At 42.7% G+C, this 18,004-nt stretch overlaps 2 protein-coding genes across 10 annotated transcripts; one reads left to right on the forward strand and one right to left on the reverse strand.

Moving 5' to 3' along the window:
- The first annotated feature begins 4,629 nt into the window (after positions 1–4,629).
- Positions 4,630–15,353, forward strand: fxr1 (FMR1 autosomal homolog 1). 9 transcript variants are annotated; one of them, XM_040184141.2, is made up of 19 exons: positions 4,640–4,971; positions 6,448–6,500; positions 6,611–6,704; positions 6,796–6,867; positions 7,149–7,297; positions 7,558–7,651; positions 7,814–7,930; positions 8,708–8,878; positions 9,362–9,440; positions 9,711–9,820; positions 9,956–10,051; positions 10,914–11,030; positions 11,192–11,414; positions 11,495–11,588; positions 11,691–11,812; positions 12,192–12,395; positions 12,615–12,692; positions 13,315–13,400; positions 13,528–15,353. In XM_040184141.2, the coding sequence occupies exons 1-19, from the start codon at positions 4,834–4,836 to the stop codon at positions 13,693–13,695; spliced, it is 2,265 nt and encodes a 754-aa protein (XP_040040075.2). In that variant the 5' UTR covers positions 4,640–4,833; the 3' UTR covers positions 13,696–15,353. The 9 variants fall into 9 exon arrangements, with proteins under 9 accessions (XP_040040083.2, XP_040040075.2, XP_040040076.2 ...); XM_040184142.2 differs by having other exon boundaries at positions 9,959–10,051; XM_040184145.2 differs by having other exon boundaries at positions 9,965–10,051.
- Positions 15,354–15,853: 500 nt separating this feature from the next.
- On the reverse strand, positions 15,854–17,783 carry dnajc19 (DnaJ (Hsp40) homolog, subfamily C, member 19). The gene is made up of 6 exons (XM_040184150.2): positions 17,598–17,783; positions 17,178–17,229; positions 16,685–16,758; positions 16,483–16,562; positions 16,305–16,375; positions 15,854–16,044 (listed from the first exon to the last, which is right to left on the reverse strand). Exons 1-6 carry the CDS (start codon positions 17,598–17,600, stop codon positions 15,974–15,976), a joined length of 351 nt encoding a protein of 116 aa, XP_040040084.1. The 5' UTR covers positions 17,601–17,783; the 3' UTR covers positions 15,854–15,973.
- Positions 17,784–18,004: the final 221 nt, after the last annotated feature.

The following is an 18,004-nucleotide window of genomic DNA, read 5'->3' on the forward strand; positions in this document are numbered from 1 at the left end:
CTCAAATGTATTCTCTTCTGTCGCAGTTTCAGCAACTATCTGTCTCCCCGTCTGCCAGTCAGTCTTTTCTTTCTCTCTAAATGATAATTCAGAACATCACCCATTTGGCACTTGTAGCAGGTCTCGCAGAAAAATTAATTAATGCAAACTCCAAGTGCTATCAAAATTATACATTTGGAGTGAGCGCAGATACAGATACGGAGAGAGAGAGAGAGATGTGAGGACGGTCTGGTCTCATTAAGAGAGCAGGCAGAGTGGAATTAGTCAGAATATAATGACAGGCCACACTATCTCATGTAAAAACAGCCCTGTTTTCCTCTCTCATTCATTGGCACTAGTAATTAGTTTTGGCCCTAAAACTGTCACCCTTTACTCTAGAAACGGCAGATGTGATTTGAGGTGCAATTTAATCTTGCTTTAATGAAGAACTAATGGACGCATTGCAAATTACTCTCTACCCCCTCCCCCCCCTCCAACACTCCCCATTCCCCACCCAGTGTGATTGCACACAGGGGCTTCGGGAAAAAAAAATCTATTTCCTGCTTTTGAATAGATCAAGAGTATCTTTGATAATGGTGAGAGCGTCGTCGGCAGCTTCATTGCATCGAGCCAACAAGCTCTTTTTACCCGAATCACAATTCAGTGGAGAGGAGCCACAATTAGTGACAAAGCGGGGAAGGCGCTGCGGGGCCTGGGCACGCAGAGAGCCCCTCGGTGCTCCAGGCTCCTGGTTAGAAACAGACCTTGGTGGTGTCACAATGAAGCCTGATAAATTACCCCCCCCCCCCACACACACACACACACACACTCCCCCTCTCCCAAAAAAGAAAAAACAAAAAAGAAAAGATGTTCTATTAATTTTCAATTACACCTATAATGCATTCCCAATTGGAGAGAGAAATTGGACATGTGTGGAGGAGAACAAACAGTCGTGGGATCAAAACACCCCCATCTAGAGTATATTAGTGATGCTTTACATGGTTTTAATATAGCACTTTGCTGGTGCTTTAACTCCACAGAGATGGAAGCAAAGAGAGACAGAGAAGGGGAATGAATATTTGTGCCAGATGATGTCTCCTCATTACATTTACATGTTTTTTGTCTGAGGATAATCATAGCCAAAAAGACAGAATTGCATTCTTATCTAATTTAGCCTAATTTCATAAAATTATGTTTTTGTTTGGAAAAGAACATTTGTACAGCTTTTTTTTCAGAAGAGAGTCGGATGTGTGTGTGTGTGTGTGTGTGTGTGTGTGTGTGCGTGTGTGTGAGTGTGCGCAAACCGCCTGCCTGCAGCTCTCTAAACCACTTAAAGGACACTGTGTTTCAAACTGGCATCGCTAACGGATGATGTTGTGGAGAATATATCAAGGCCAAATAATAGTCCTTGAAACGGGTAAAAGGGGATGTGAGAACTGAGGAGGGTCAGACATGTGGAACATGTGTATCTCTCTTCCAGTGTGCGCATGTGTGTGTGTGTGTGTGTGTGTGTGTGTGTGTGTGTGTGTGTGTGTGTGTGTGTGTGTGTGTGTTTGACTACAGCAGGAGCAAGGCAGAAAGCCTAATGGGAGTGGGCTTAACTCTTGCACACAGACTCCTACATATCTGATTACTGGGACCAGTAATTTTCTTTCCTTAAATAAGGAAGAAATTGGATAGGATGAATGAAATTTGGCTGTCATATTGCAATGATGGTGCAGCAGGGAGATTATGTGTTTCACATAATCGTTCATCATTTTCCAACCAGTGTCCGGGCTTAGCATAATGGAATTGGTAAACTGGTTTAAATCAGAACGTGAGAACAGACTATCAGGCGGACTGTGAGGGTCTTGTGGTAATGTCTTCAGACCAAGCAGAATATTTTCACCACAGAGCTGCACGTACACACTGAATCACACAAACACTACAGGAACATCATCATCTCTGCCGGAATACATCAAAAGATGCCTTCAAACATCCCTAAAAAACATAAATATATATTATTTGTACATAATATTATTTGTTATATTATAATTTACCTTTATTTGTATACCAGTTTTCTCCGCCTCTTCAACGCTTAGTAGATGCATTGACTTAACACTGAATCAAAGTCGTTCTTGAGAGGCAGCTGATCTGCAGCCGCTGCCGTACGTCATTACAACATACATATGAACTATTTATTTTCACGTGTGAATCACAACACATAATAAATGTTACACAGAATCACTTGTCATTTTATTTGGATATTGTTAACATTCGTATTGCATTTTTTGTAAATGTCTTCTTTGGGGAAGCTGCATGTCTGCTCATCTGCATGTTTTTTTCAAATATTAATTTCTTTTAATACCCAGAATTGTACTTTAACTAGAAATAATTTGTCACTTTATTTCACTTTATTTTGTCTTCCAACATGTGTAACTACTGTATAACCAAGTGTCTCCTCACGGGGTCGTTGTGGAATAAGGAAAGTATCGTATTAATACAATCATGCATACTTTTTTTGGCATTCAGATTGTAAATGAAAGCATAACAATGCATGACATTGTTGGGGAAATCATACACCTCTTGTGTAGTCTTTTTTTTTGTCATTATATTGACAAAAAGGTCAAAAACTGTGTGACAAAACAGCACCTACTTCTACACCTGTTGATTATAAAATATTCAGTGAATTTAGTCAACTTCCTGAACCTCATTCAACAGTGTATAAGCTATTTTCACTTGCATCACTGGATAGAGTTTGACTACAGATAAGAATATGCATTTCTTTAATGTATCACAAAAAAGTATATGTCCTGCATTAATGCGTGTATAGGTTTAACGTGTGAGTCATAGCCGCCTCTAGCCATTCCTGTGGTATTTTGTTGTTGAAAACTGCTCTCGAGTGAGTCATCATTCTTTTGGCTTTTCTGGTGAAAACAATCACATGACCAAACATGACCACACCCAGAATGGCTCAGATGACTTCCCGTAGTTATTTTGCTCATAAGCGTATATTGTACACATGGCATTGATTTGATACACTGGCCTTCTGAAATCTGTTTTTTTCACCATTAATCTTTGCAGGGTGTCTCTGGCGCACTGTGGTGCTGGTGCCAAATCAGGATGGATGTCTGGTGCACTGGAGCCACAGTCCCCAGGAGGTTGTCTGTTGGCCACTAGGTGTCACAGTGGTTGTTCCTAAAAGACGTTCGCCGGCGACTGCTCCCTGTTTGACTCACTACTGCACACAATGTTGAGTCCAATGTGTGTTTGTATCCAAGCAGCCCAGCCTAATAATCGGGATTGGAAATGGAAATGGAAACTAAACCTGGCTTAAAAAACACCTTCAAATATCTCCAACTATTTAATTATTGGCTGCATCTGTGGATGAATGAAGGCAAGAATGATGCTGGAATCAGAAGCCATCAGCATGCGGAAAAGGAATCGCTTTTCACTCTATTTAATTATACATCCAGATTGACACTTATGTCGGTCTCATGTAACAAAAATATAAAAATCAATTAAACTGTTTCAATATTTCAGTCACAGTTTAAATGCATCTGAACAGATGAAAAAAAAAACAACATAACTGCTTTTGTGTGTTTCCAACCTTTAAGAAGATTGAGCGCTCATCAGGTCAGAGCTGCTTGAAATTGGACAAATTTCGTCTCTTTGAATGCTTTTGAATTGACTTTTATACAATGGTCATGCAGGGACATATTCGATCTAATCGTGTAAAAAACAGGAAAGGAACCATAACTCTACACGTAAGTGAGGTATGTTCTTCAAGTGTGATCTCAATCCTCTTTTCCCCTCTTGATGATGAACATGAAGTTTGCTTCATCAGAACCAAAGGAAGGATGATTCTCATAACCAGTGATTCTTACAACCAGTAACGTTCCATTTACAGTTGTGATAAAACGTTTAAGACTGAGAATGAACCACATCATTTATCCTTGTCTTAAGTTCCTAAAAGTACCAAACCCTGCATAGTAATCCAGAGAAATATCAAATAAGTAATACATAGGTGAAGAAACCCACAAAATGAGTTTTAAAAGAAGAAATTCATTTTAGGAATTACCTTTTTGGAAATGAACGTATGCTCACTGGGAAATTCTCCAATGGACACTATGTCATTTCAAGGAAGTGCACGACAGTTGAGCAGTTGATTTATAATCCTTATAATGTAATTGAAAAATATAATTGTAATTGAAACAGTTAAACATAGTTATAAAAATATGTAACTGCTTTAGGAAGTGGCAGAAAGTGGCAGTAATTCAGTAATTTTACTCAAAAACAAGCACTATTTCTGCTGTAATACTGTGAAACTTCTTGAAGGTGTTCACTCAAAAACGTAAAGCTTTGGATACTCATTGTGTGGAGGAATGCAATATTATAGGACTTATATACTATTAATGAGACAAGTAAACTGAATTTTGTGTAGCTAGTATAGAGAAGGACCTAATAAGTTGGAGTGGAAAGTTGGAGGTTATTTAGATTGCTTATTCCATAATAACTGATCAATTGATTAACTAACGTTGTCGAATGAATGTAGTGGAGTAAACGTGTAAAATACCATATATTCGAACATATATCCGGAATTTGAATCATGAAGTAGCATTAAATGGAAAAGTGCAAATAGAAAACACCATAAAACAAACTGTCGAATGTGCAGAAGGCCACTCGGTGGATGCGCTGACTTCCCCGCTGCCTCCATCACAGCCTCTTAAAGGGCCACGACAACCAAAACACAGCAGGAAGATGACCACGTCACGTGAGGCTTCAGTTTGATGAATTATCGGTGCAAGGAAACACAATCAAGCGTCTTTCGGCTCGTGTGTTTGTATCGAGATAAGCAACCAGCACACCGCTAGCATGGAGCAGGTGCCTCTCCAGCCTCCGAACTTGTGCCCCGATGCCTCCAGCAGCACCTGTCGTCCCGACACCCTTTGCGCGTCCACTATGGAGGAACTGGTGGTGGAGGTCCGGGGCTCCAATGGGGCTTATTACAAGGTAAATACCGCCTTATCGATTTAGCTGTTAGCGCGATAGCCGCCTTACACCACGCGGCGTTTATAGTTGACGTCTCACAAACCCCTGCATCAGTTTGGGACTCGCTGTGAGCCCACTAGCCGCCGGTCGTTAGCTAACTGTAGCACTAGCAATGCTAGCTGCAACGTTAGCTGGCTGAGCTAGCGTCGCTCGCAAGTTTTCGCCAATTGTCAGTTTTTAGCGACGCTTCTTTGCACTCATAAGTGACGAAACAATATCCTACTCGGATGATTGGGGTTCGATTCCGATAAAGCGTTTATTTATTGTGCTGGTCGTTCTGTTGCAGCCTTCGCCGAGCTACACGCTAGCCAACGTGCTAATTGCCTAACTGTTGACGTCAAACGGTGTGGCTTAACGTTGAGTAACGTTAGACTGTTGTTAGAAGCTGTGCTGTAAAATGTCCTCTGTTAATCGTAGTTAACTGTCGTATGATTTATTTGGTTGCTAACGCCGTGGATCATATGTATCTTGTTAAAATATGTCGTGTTTAGGAGGCACCGTGGCTAGTTATGCTGAATTTGAGTTGTCGTTGAACTGCACCTACTCGACGGATGTCTATTATTTGATACTTCATCACGCCGAAGTTATTTTTCGTGTGTGTGTGTGAGCCAGCTGTTCCTGTCAATCCTGCCCAGCCGGCATGCCAGGAGAGGATCACTGATACCGTAGACTTAAAGCTATTTCTGGACCTGCTGTGTGCGACTGTCCCGTTTCCTTTCCTTCTAGCTCTTCTTCTGCGTGTTTCCTATCTCCTTCTCTCGTCTCCTCTGCTAGTCGTGCTCCTTTCCTTTCGTTTTCCCCTCGGGCCTCGCCTCTCTTCCTTGTGACTCCCGCACTGTTGCACTGCGTACCCGGCCCTTTCTTCATGACTCACTGGGTCCGCTCCCTCGCCCGGAGTTTTCTGTCTGTATGATTCTGTTTCTATTGACGTGGAATTGATTTCCCACCTTTGAAAGAGACGAGCAGGCTGCTTACAGGTCTTAAGCTCCTGAACACTTGACACATGTCCTCACATTTGAGAAGAAACTACTAAATACTAAGCATCATTTGCATATTTTCTTGTTCTTACTGGTGACTCAAAACCACAATGAGTAATCATTTCATCTCTAGACTCAGTTTTGATTTCAGTTTGCAGCTTCTTTTCATGTAAGATTCTATCGGTGGTTTTTGCACATATTTTCAGATATCTGCTACAAAGATGTATGCGAACAACCAGAAGTATTTGTGCACTTTACTCAAGCTTGTAATTTACCCTCTGTGAACCTGCAATTTATGCCGTTTTAATATCTTTTTTTAAATTCCATTCACAAATGAGAGAACTTACTCAAAGAAGTCAACTTTTTCTGTCCTGTGCTGTCAGTGTCTTGATTAGGTGGCACTCATATCACTCCGCTGTCACGTACTTGTGTGTTAACCCAGTTTGTGTTTGTCCTGCAGGGCGTCATCAAAGATATCCACGATGACTCTCTCACCATTGCCTTTGAGAACAAGTGAGTCTCTTTCTCTGTTTTTCTAAGCTGCCTTCATGTCAAGCTCAAAATTTTAAGACAACTGTAGGACCGTCTGTTAACGAGAAAATAAATAACCGCCTTGTTTTCAGTTGGCAGCCGGAGCGGCAGGTCCCCTTCAATGACATCCGGATGCCACCTCCCGCCGACGCCAAGAAGGAGATCGGGGAGGGCGAGGAGGTGGAGGTGAGGAGGACACGCGTATAGTCTACTTTTTTTCCATGGTTACCTTCTTCTGTTTGTGTCTCACTGCGCCTGGGCCTTCCTCTTCTGTCAGATCCTCTCCAAAGCCAATGACCTGGAGCCTTGTGGTTGGTGGCTGGCTAAAGTCCGCATGATGAAGGGAGCTGTGAGTATTGGTCCTCATCAAGACACCAGGGGTTTTCTTCCAAACTCATAAAACTAGTTAACTAGATAAACTTTTCCCATAAATCGGTTTATTTAGCATTTCTATCTAATTTTCAAAACATGTGGGGAGTTGAAGAGTCTTTAACTATTTAAATAAAATGATATAAGAGGCGTTGACTTATGTACATGAAATTATCATAATATTTTAGATATCCTCCTTATCATTTGTATCTGTATTTTTCCACACACCTAAATACGATTTATATGCCTCTGTGTCTACAGTTCTATGTGATCGAGTATGCCGCGTGCGATGCCACCTACAATGAGATCGTGACCTTTGAGCGTCTGCGTCCAGTCAACACTAACAAGGCCATCACCAAGAACTCCTTTCACAAGTGCACTGTCTCCATTCCCCAAGATCTACAAGAAGCGTACGCAGAGCAGCTATACACTAACAACCGCAGAGAGGGATACAGCTTCAATACGCACGCTTGTTCTCGTCACAATTAATTACTAGCATAGCTACAGAACATTGTTTATTGTAGCCGTTATGTATGTCTGTACTTTTCAGAGCTTTGCTTTTCTCTTCAAATTTATCCAATTACGATCTCCTGTCAACTGTACGACACATGCACGGTTAAACAGTGATTCAATTAGGAGTTTGGAGTAATTCATTTTCTTTATATTGCAGGTGCCAGAGTGAGAATGCCCATAAAGATTTTAAGAAAGCTGTGGGAGCCTGTCGCATCTCGTACTGCCCTGAGACCAGCCAGCTGCTGATTGTGGTAACTGGCTCACTGTGATGACGTTTGGATCCTTTCAGAATTGCATCTAAATATTTTTCATATTTGCTCACTGTATTTATAGTCGTCATCATAAAGGGAGCAGCTCAATATATGTTAATTCCTTTTTTGTGTGTGTGTGTGTGTGTGTCTGTCTGTGTGTAGTCCACCAATGAGGCAACCGTGAAGCGTGTTTCTTTGCTGAGTGACATGCACCTGCGCAGCATCAGGACCAAGCTGCTGCTAATGTCACGCAACCATGAGGCCACAAAGCACCTGGAGGTAAGTTGGGAACAAGATTGCTGTGGTTCATTCCTGACGTTAAACTGGAGGTCACATAGGCAGCTGGGCACACCTGGAGGGGGGGGGGTAACCAGCAACCCTAAACCTAGTAAAGGTAAACCGGGTCGGGTGGTCCCCATGGGGACATGAACGTCAGGTAATGACTATATGACCATATCACGGGAAGTCGTACATGAAAAGTTTGCCCGCTAGTGGCCTCGTACACACAGACGTGAGCATGGGAAGAAGATTTTTTTAATTATTCCAGACTTTTTGCAGGAGGGGGAGGTAATTTTGGGGGGGAGGGGTCTTTAGTTGAGACTGTCTCTCTTTCACTTCCCTCTGCTCTGTTTCATCGCCCAGGAGAGCTCTGCACCGACACACTACTACGCACGTCAGTCTCAGAATATCTGAGGATAATGAATAATTATTTAGTGAATAATGTGTTATTATTATTTATTGATTTATTTATTGAAATATTTTGGATTGTTGGGGTAATCATGTACAATATGGAGAAAAGAAATCTGCTGCATTTGAACACTATTTGGACAAAGATTACCACGGCGACAGTCGAAGCTTCAAAGCATTTAGTTTCCACCTTCTAAAGAATATTCTGAAACTGACTTTGTGGATGGTTTTATAGAAATACAAGTATTAATGGGGGTAAAACAGAAAAGAAAGCTGTATATAAAAAATCTATATATTTAACACTTTTTTAATTATGTCATAAGATTTTGAAACGTTATATCTGCCAACTTTGCTCTTGTGTTTGTGCAGAGCTCCAGGCAGCTGGTGTCGTCCTTCCAGGAGGAGTTCATGGTGAGAACGGATCTGATGGGCCTGGCCATCGGCAGCCATGGCAGCAACATCCAGCAGGCACGGAAAGTTCCAGGGGTCAGTGCCATTGACCTTGATGAGGAGACTGGCACGTTCAGGATTTATGGAGAGGTAAGTCGTTTTGTGCTTTAGAGTTGGAGGACGGATGAGTGTTGAGTGCAATGATGGTAAAAAGTAACCATTAATGTAAATCTTTACAATGACAAGTGTAAAGAAAAACAGTGTGGACATATTTGAGTGCCTCACATACGTAGCGTTGTCAGTGCCCCGGCAAGATAGCGCACGCTGTGATACTTTGTATTTACGAAACCAGCTCATCTGGTAATCAGCACCTTTCTCCGCCCACTTGGATGTTCCCCCTTCTCCATGTCAGCCAAAGTCAAAACTGCGAAAACAAAAATTCAGCGACAACAAAGTTGATGTGTTATTTGGGCATCAGTGGTGGGGAAATGCACGTACGGACTAGTGCGCTGCAGCAAAGGGTTATGACCTTTTTCCGTTTCCGCGACTGGCAGGCAGCTCCTTTTCCTCAGTGCAGCTTGCTTGTCGCCATGCTGTTACGCGCAGATGGAGTAAGGATGTCATGTCTTTCAGACAGTGGAGGCCGTGAAGAAGGCCAGGAACTACCTGGAGTTTTTGGAGGACTCTGTCCAGGTGCCCAGAGCCCTCGTTGGTACGTAGACACAAATTTACTCCCGGAGCTGGAATTCTTCACTTCTTGTAATTTTAATTGGGGCTGTCGTGGGCAACTGAAAATAAGAAGCTCGTTATGTTGGTCGTATAATTTCCATACAAATTGTGTGGCAGATTTCAAAACCATAGTCCACAATTCACAACAATATCTGTGTTGCGCTTTTATATACCATACTTATTCACCTCATCATTTCAGTTTTGTTAGTTCCTTTTATTTTTACTTCCATCTTTTCTTGCTCTGCGTCCGTAGGCAAAGTGATTGGCAAGAACGGTAAGGTCATCCAGGAGATTGTGGACAAGTCCGGTGTGGTGAGGGTCAGGATAGAAGGGGACAATGACACCAAGCAGCCTCGACAGGAAGTAAGCCTGCTACTGCCAAATCCTTTCTGCCGGCGATAGAGCTGCTTGTAGAGTACTGATATATGTCACCTTTTTGTCTTCACTTAGTTGTTCACTCAGTCCCATACTAACATGTACTTTTTCTTTTTTGTTTTGTTGACACAGGGAATGGTCCCATTCACCTTTGTCGGTACTAAGGAGAGTATTGGAAATGTTCAGGTCTTGCTGGAGTACCACATCTCTTACCTGAATGTAAGATACGTGTGTGTGTGTGTGTGTGTGTGTGTGTGTGTGTGTGTGTGTGTGTGTGTGTGTGTGTGTGTGTGTGATTTTTTTCATGCATGTTTTGTGTTTTCTTTGTGTGCACATTATATGTTTGTGCTCAAAGCCACAGCAAACTAATATTCCAGTTTATTACCAACCAGTGTTTTAATCGCTTGGCGCTGGCAGCATGATGTGGGGGGATGAACACATGTTGGAATTATTTTCATACCCTAACTGGCTTCAGAACGTACTTCAGAACGCTAACACTAATTTCATTTTGTAATTTGCAGGCATACATGGAAATGTATACAACAAATCAGTAAATATTAGTTATTTAATATGAAGAAAACACCTTAGGGTGTCTCAGAAAACTAAGTAAGCAGAGCAATGTGTTGCACATAACTCAAATAATACGGGACTTTTAGAATTAGAATGGCCAGTATCTACTTTGGGGTCTGATAAATTGTATTTTGTGACGGTCCTAGAAAACATTTAAATTTGAGCGCAGGTGTTGCAGCATCAGCAGAGGAGTGCAGAGAGGTGACGTCCGTTTGAAGGAAACGAGCAGCTGGAGGGAAGCTGAGATTCACAGGGAAAAGCAGACATTAGACATCCTCCATGTGAACATTTTATAGATTTTCAGCATCTCTAGTACACAATGTGCTGGCAGTAGTTCTGATTATTACCATTATTTCTATATTTTCAGTCTACAGTGTATTTGTGAGTGGCATTCAAACGCTTTGTAACCTTTGTATGTTTTCACTGTGTGTGCGTTTTGCACGTGCTTGTGTTTGTCTGTTTGCGTGTGTTGATGCCTTGTGTGTGTTGTGCACGGTGTGTGTGCGTGTAGGACATGAAGGAGCTTCTTGCAGAAGGCCAGCAGCTAGAGGAAGAGCTGAGGCAGATTGAGGATTATACACAGGAAAGCCGCCTAGCAAGATTGAGAATATGCAACAAAAGGCACACTGTATGTGATGTAGAAGTGTGTATGATGATTATGAATGTTTCATCCAGTGATGAGAAAACCCCAAAACCCCTTTATTTCATTTTTTTTTTTTTTTGCCTCATTTTCTTTTTCTTTATTCTCAACATTGCCCCTTGTTCTCCTCCCACCCCCCACTTCTCTAGGAAGTTGAGCAGCTTCGTCTGGAGAGAATGCAGATTGACGAACAGCTACGTCAGATCACCCAGGTTCATCGCCCGGGTGACAGGGAGAGAGGGGAAAGAGCAGGAGGAGGAGGCGGAGGGTATAATACGGATGGCAATGCCTCCTCCTCCTCTTTACATGGCAGCCGCTCCTACAACGGCCGAGGGCGCGGGCGCAGAGGCCACGGCTACAGCACCGGATATGGTAGGCACCTTTTTAAAATTGAAATACTCAAAAAAAAAAAAAAGTAATTAATTATCAGGCTGCTGTTTAATTCCTCCCAGGCACCAACTCGGAGCAGTCCAACGCCTCTGAGACCGATTCAGAGCGCAAGGAAGAGCTGAGTGACTGGTCCCTTGCTGGAGAAGACCAGGACAGGTGAGCTTCTTTTTTTTTTTTCATTCTTTTCATACCTTTGTTGCCAGTCCAGCATGCGCACATTCGGTCAGTTGACTGATACATTGACCCACCGACTTGCAGGGAGAGAGAGAAAGGCTCACGACCCCAAAGAGACGCCCGCAGGAGGCCCGGACCCGCCAGGGGCCGAGGCGGGTTTGGAGTGCGGGGGCGGGGAGGAAGAGGAGGGTACAGCAACAGCTCTGGTGAGCAGAGACGGGGGCCCGGACTTCCATAGTCCTTCATATTAACCTTTGAGTCTTGTGAGGCAGCCTGAATGTTCCTCTTGTTGTGATAGTTGCAGTTTATTTATAACATCAAATCTAATATGATGGACTAGATTTCACTGTTTGTTTACGTCATGAGAGGAAATATTTAACTCTTTCTATTTATCTATGTTTTCAATAACACATGCATAAAACAAAGTAAGATTTAACAATCTTTTTGAAATAGCTGTTTTACCCTTTTGAGATGATATAGTTGATTGAAATTTCAGTAAATATGGTCAGGAACGAATTATTTTAATTCTTAATTTGGCAGTTTGATTTTTGATACAAGCCAGTTTCTCTAAATCTGGTTCTGCAGCAGGTCCTCGGGACCACGAGGATAACAATGCCTTCGGCGCTGCGGAGACCGAGACGGACCAGACGGCTGACACAGATGCCAGCGAGTCCAACTTGCCTGCAAACCGACGCAGAAGATCTCGGCGGCGCAGAACAGACGAAGAAGCCACACTGATTGATGGCATAAGCGAGTCCGACAACGCCTCAACGAGTGAGAACGGAATAGGTAGGGTGGTCACATCAGGACTTCCTCATGCACACACAAGCTGCACTGGATACATGTTAGCAAAATAGTCACAAACACTCAGTAAGAAACTCTCTGACATTCCTTCGAGCTTCCTGTTTTCATTGTTAGTGGAGCCGGTACTGTTCAAACACAGGTCTCCGGTTCAAAGGCAATTTGAGCGCCAAATCTCTCTCTTTGTGATTACCCAAACGTCTTTAGACGACTCAGAAGTCAAACCTCAGCGCCGCAATCGTAGTCGACGCCGCCGCATCCGCCTGCCCGAGGAGAGGCAGCCAGGTAACCATGGCAACTGCCAGTGTCCCCTCCCTGAGCAGTTCTCCTAACGGCTCGGCTCAAGGTTGCTCACCAGGCCGTTTTCTAAATACTCTGGTTTGTCTTTGTGTGACGGATAACTAAAACAAAAAGTTGTTTAAAAATTGCTATGATCTCTTTAACCACAAAGTAATTAAGTGTTGCTTGCTTTTGCTCAATGATTGAAGGTGATTGGTTGACTGACTGGCCCACACTGTGCACACAGGAATGCTGTGCAGTTTTAAAGAATGCATCTTCCTTTTTCTTTGTTTTGTGTGCCGTGTCATAGTAAGCTTAACCTCTAACTTACCTCCCTGTTGTGTTGGATGTCAAGTAAACTCGTGGCCTCCAGTTGGGCTTTGTGTTCTGCAAGAAGTACTGATCAGAGAGTCTAAAAGTGCTGAAAAGCTCCTTTCAGGCTGTGAGACAGGATCAATTGGGAGGATCTCCAAACTCTTAGAGACCCCTGCTTTGCGCTACCGACCATTTTAACTATTACACCACAGGAGGTGTAACTTGTGAGATCAATATTGATGTCGGGTTTTGAAAGTGTCACAGCACCGGCGTGACACTTTGGCTTTTCCTTTTTGTTGTCTCGTGTGCACAGTGACGGTGGCTGACTACATCTCACGGGCGGATTCTCAGAGCAGAGAGACGCCGACCACTAAGGACACCAAGAAGAACATGGATGTGGTTAGTTTCTAAATGTCACTTGAATGTCACAGTAAACCTTCTGGATCGTTTGAAAAAGCAAACTTCTTCTGGTGTATTCGTTCAAACACAGTGCATTGCATGATCGTGCCCACACCTTTTTGTTCAGGGTCAGGTGGATGCCATCGCTGAGGACAGCCCACCATCGCCACCGGCGACCGCCAACGGTTCTGACAATGCTGCCGACACCGAGTGCAGCAATGGCCCCGGAGCTCCCGCCAAAGTCCCCTACCAGGGGGACGGAAGCCCCCAACCTGTCGCTAACGGACTCTCCTAGTCAGACCTGAGCAAAGGAAAGGGTTTCAAATATTTTGATATTTTTTGGCTGCACTTCATTTAATCTGCGTGTCTCTGGAGCAGCCTGAAAATGGAGACGTTTCAACACAACAAGCACTGTTCTTCTTTTACTTTACAAATATTTGAAACCAGTTCCAGTGCACACGTCTTAGACACCGTAACCTCCCCTTTACACAAGTGTTCTGTCCAGCTATTCATTTTACTCCAGGTTTCTTTTTCTTTTTTACAATAGTTCTTCCTGTATGAGCTTGCCAAAGATAGTCAAACACACACAGAGCCACAGACGTCTACGTAACTGTATTTTTCGGTCCACTCTTCATTGAGAGCTCAGGGAGAGGTGGTGACTGAGACAGGGAAATGAACCCATACCAAGCTATGAATGCATTGGTTCTTTTTTATCAGTAAAAATAAGATCACAGCAGGATTTTAGACTAGAAGCATGTCTGCCTTCTACCAGGTAGACTCAGAAAGATGCTTCCACAACCTTTTTCAGGATGTCAACGTGCATCTGAAGTAGTTTGTAAATTAAATCTTCTGCATAGGCAGTACCACAGTACAGATACAGGTTTGTTGGAAACCCGAGTATGTTTGACATACATGTGATCATCTGTTGTGCCTTGAGAGTAGATTCAACATGTTGTTGCCTGGCTCTGCACACCGTCTGAAATTGTTTCACTTATTTCTGTGTAAGGCGGTCGTCCTCTCTGCCACAGTCGAACCAGATGAGCGTGTGCTTAATGTTTCCTCACGGCAGCGTACGCAGGTGAAGACAAACACTGAAAGACCCTGAACAGATTTCAGAGGCAAATCAGGTGTGTCTGTTCATTATGTTTGTGGGGAGACTGAGTCCAGTTATTCTATATATATCTATATAGATATATATGTTTATATCTCCTGTTGAGTTTGACATTAGCTGCTTTCTGTTTTTTAAATATGCAACCACTTTGGTCATACAAATATACAGTGTGTCTGGAAAAAAACAAAAACTAAAACGTATAGAGCTGTTTTCTTTGCACTGAAACAAAACCTATTTTCTGTTAAAAAGTTGATTGTAGTCGAGTCTGGAAACGGGCTGTTAGTGTTGCTGCTGGAAAGAGATGTAGCCGTTCAGCGCCGGGTTTCCTGCAAACATCTCATTGCTGAACAGCGAGTACTCACTCATTCATCACATGAATGAAAAGAGGGATAATGAGAGGTTTTTCTTCAAGAATTCGAGCTAAATGAAGAGAAAATCTTTCTTTGGTTGAGATGTTTCTGGAAAGCCAAGCCCAGGTGACGATGTCATTTTCATGGTTCTTCCACAGACTGGCTGGCTGGAAACTGGTCACGACTGTTCCAGTAAGGAAGATTTATTTGGTTTATTTATTAAAGAAATGTACAGTATTTAAAAAAAAAAAAAGGCAAAAACAAGAGCTGTTCTTTTTCTTGACACTAAAATATGCGTTAACTAGGGTTTTCTTTTGAGACAAATGAAAATTTGGACTACTGAGAGTTGTTACATCCCCAAGTGTTTCTGTTGGGTCAACTACAGTACGTTTTGTTTTTTAAAGGATCATTCTGGTTGGTTGATGTGCAATATGTTTTGTATGCAGGTAGTTCTTAAATAAACTTGATCTTCCATGTAGATCTAAAACTGAACTGTGTCAGAATCTCTTGTGAAAAATAGTAATATACAGAGCCTCAAGTCTCCTATAATCATTTCATCACGTCAAATCCTAATACGCTTCATGCCATTAGTTATAGTTCAGTATGGTTTTATTAGTGGTTGCAGGGCCAGCTGAAGTATAAGGGAACTACAGGGAAACAATGCATTGATGAAATCCAGCACAATTTAACATCGGCTTCGTTTTCACTGTTCTTTTACAGTTAGAGTAATAATCAAGGCTATAAAAACAAAACTGCTTCTTCCTTGTGAGAACGGATGAGATTTGGTTTGTGTGTGCGTGCTTGTCCATTCTGGATCTAATCTACTCCGGTGTTCCAGTAGTGCATTTTTTTTTAAATTTCAATTTGTTTTTAAAAGTGAACAAATGTACACGAGTGAAAGAGTCAACACTTTAAAAAAAATGGACTATTGGTTAATGATAAGTACACAAAATGAATGTAAAATGTAGCTTAATAATGGAGAATGCCAGTAACAACTTGTACAGCATGAATTTAATTTGACAACAATCAGTTAGAAATCGCTCCAGTCGGGTCAGTGCAAACGGCTTGGATAAGAGCGGTGAGCCATCACGTTTTCGTCATTGCCGGCATCTTCACTTCTTTGTCTGGGCATCCAAGAAATCCTTGGCTTCGTTTATCTTTGCTGCTATGTAGGGAGATCCACCTGACACACACACGTTTTAGAAAAACAAACAAATTATTAATTTTATTGGCAATTATGCAGCATAAAACCTGTTAATGAGTGTAGCCGTTACATTTCTATATAAAATACAAAACATTACACTTCCAGCCTGGCAAATAAAGTAGTTTGAGTGACATGTCATGCACAACCTACAAAGTAGTCTGCTCCGCCCGTCTGGAGCACTTTATTGTGACGTACAATGTCTACGGGACCTGATGGGGAACGTTCAATGCCTCACTCACCTCTATCTGGATGGTTCAGGATCATCAGCCTTCTGTGTGCCTCTTGGATCTTCGTCCTGTTGGCCGTGGGACTGCAACACGGAACGGTGGTACCACAGGGAATTAGTCAGAATAATTAGCGGGAATAGTAAACTATCGTCTAACTGGTGGACCTCATTGAGGCTCAGTCATGAGTTACCTGACACCTAAAACCAGGGAAGCTTCTCTCTTTGACATCTTTGGATCAAATCCACCTCGGTAGTACCCTCCTCCAAAAGCCTGCAGCACGTAAAGTACAAAACTCAACAATGATGGGACTGCCTCCTGACCCGTAATGGCAAAAGACTGATGGAAAGGAAAATCAAAACATTTGGAGATAAACTCACTGGGTTCCTTCTTACCGTCTTAGGGAAACTCTGAAGGGCCTGTTTCATCTGAGGCTCCATCTGCCTCATGGCCTGCATGGCATAGCGACCTGACGGAGATGAGGGGAAGCATTTTTACCTCAAAAGGAACATTCGTGGATTTATCTTCATCCATTAACGTAAGCATTGATACTGAGCGTTATCTGTGTTGGGATGTGTCAAAAGACATTTTATTTTGTGTTACTATATGACAAATGTATGGAGAACCACATATAAAGTGATGAACCGTCTTGCACAGATTTACATTACATAACTTACTTAATGAAAAGTTTAAATAATAGGCATATAAGAATACTAATAAATTATTATTTATATTATTTCCCATCCGGTATCAACAGTAACTTGGATTGTTGAAGGTTTTTTTTAAAAACACTGCTCGTGAGGTGCTGCGGGTCAGATCGATCACATGACCAACAGAAGCGTCAAGGTGATTGGACCTTGACCTCGATGCTCACTTTTCATCGGTTACCTGCAAATCCAGCTGCTGCCAGAGCCAGTCCCACTGCCACCATGGAACTGGCCTGGGGTTTGACAGAGAGAGAGAGACATAAAAACAACACGATTAAGACGCACATAACATCACCCGCACCGGCTCACACAGCGTCATCCCGGAGCAGCGTAAACACGCACCACGTGGCACAAGTGTCCCCTAATGTGAAGCCTTAGCAATTAGCATTAGATGCTTCTGCTTCAAACCAGCACCGCTGATCCCTTTTAACCGCGCGATACAGACGCTGAACGCGTCGTGCGGGCTCGCGCTCATTCGGGTGAAGCTAACGTTAGCTTAGCTGTTTGCAATGAACGCCTATGGAGCTTTTCGGCATCCTGCTGATCTCCCGAACAGTTACAGCAGTGACCCTCCAGTCAGCAGATAACACGTCCGACCTACCATGTCTGTTCGCTACGTTCCGTGTCTGTTAACGGTTCGGATCATAACTTTTGACCTCTCATGTTTTCCTCGCTCGGGTGCGCATGTGTTTGTGCCGGAAATGGCGGAGAAGTGTCGTAAAGCGTTGACATCAGCTGGTCCCCTCTCCGCCTGTCCTCACGCGTCTGATTGCCCAAAGTTACGGGAAAAGAGTTTCTTGCGGTATTTAAAGCATTATTTAATTCCTTTATTGCAATGTTGTTGACATTTTAGATACTGTAGTGTCAGTGTCACGAGTTTGCGCGAGATATTTAGTGCTATTTAATTGTTGCATGTGCTGTTGTAATATAAACAAAAAATCTTAGAGCACAGGAATGCATGGGGATTACAGCAGGTAAATTAACAATGTAAAGCTTTTTATTTTTGTT

The sequence above is a fragment of the Gasterosteus aculeatus genome, chromosome 8 (assembly GCF_964276395.1).
Source record: "Gasterosteus aculeatus chromosome 8, fGasAcu3.hap1.1, whole genome shotgun sequence".
In the NCBI taxonomy this organism is placed as follows: Eukaryota; Metazoa; Chordata; class Actinopteri; order Perciformes; family Gasterosteidae; genus Gasterosteus; species Gasterosteus aculeatus.

Coding starts and splice junctions, on each gene's coding strand:
- fxr1 (XM_040184141.2), top strand. CDS start 4,834: ATGGAGCAGGTGCCTCTCCAGCCTCCGAACTTGTGCCCCGATGCCTCC. Junction 11,031..11,191: donor TATGCAACAAAAGGCACACT/GTATGTGATGTA, acceptor CCACTTCTCTAG/GAAGTTGAGCAGCTTCGTCT. Junction 13,401..13,527: donor CCAAGAAGAACATGGATGTG/GTTAGTTTCTAA, acceptor CTTTTTGTTCAG/GGTCAGGTGGATGCCATCGC.
- dnajc19 (XM_040184150.2), bottom strand. Junction 16,759..17,177: donor GGCAGCAGCTGGATTTGCAG/GTAACCGATGAA, acceptor CATCTCCGTCAG/GTCGCTATGCCATGCAGGCC. Junction 16,563..16,684: donor TTCAGAGTTTCCCTAAGACG/GTAAGAAGGAAC, acceptor TACGTGCTGCAG/GCTTTTGGAGGAGGGTACTA.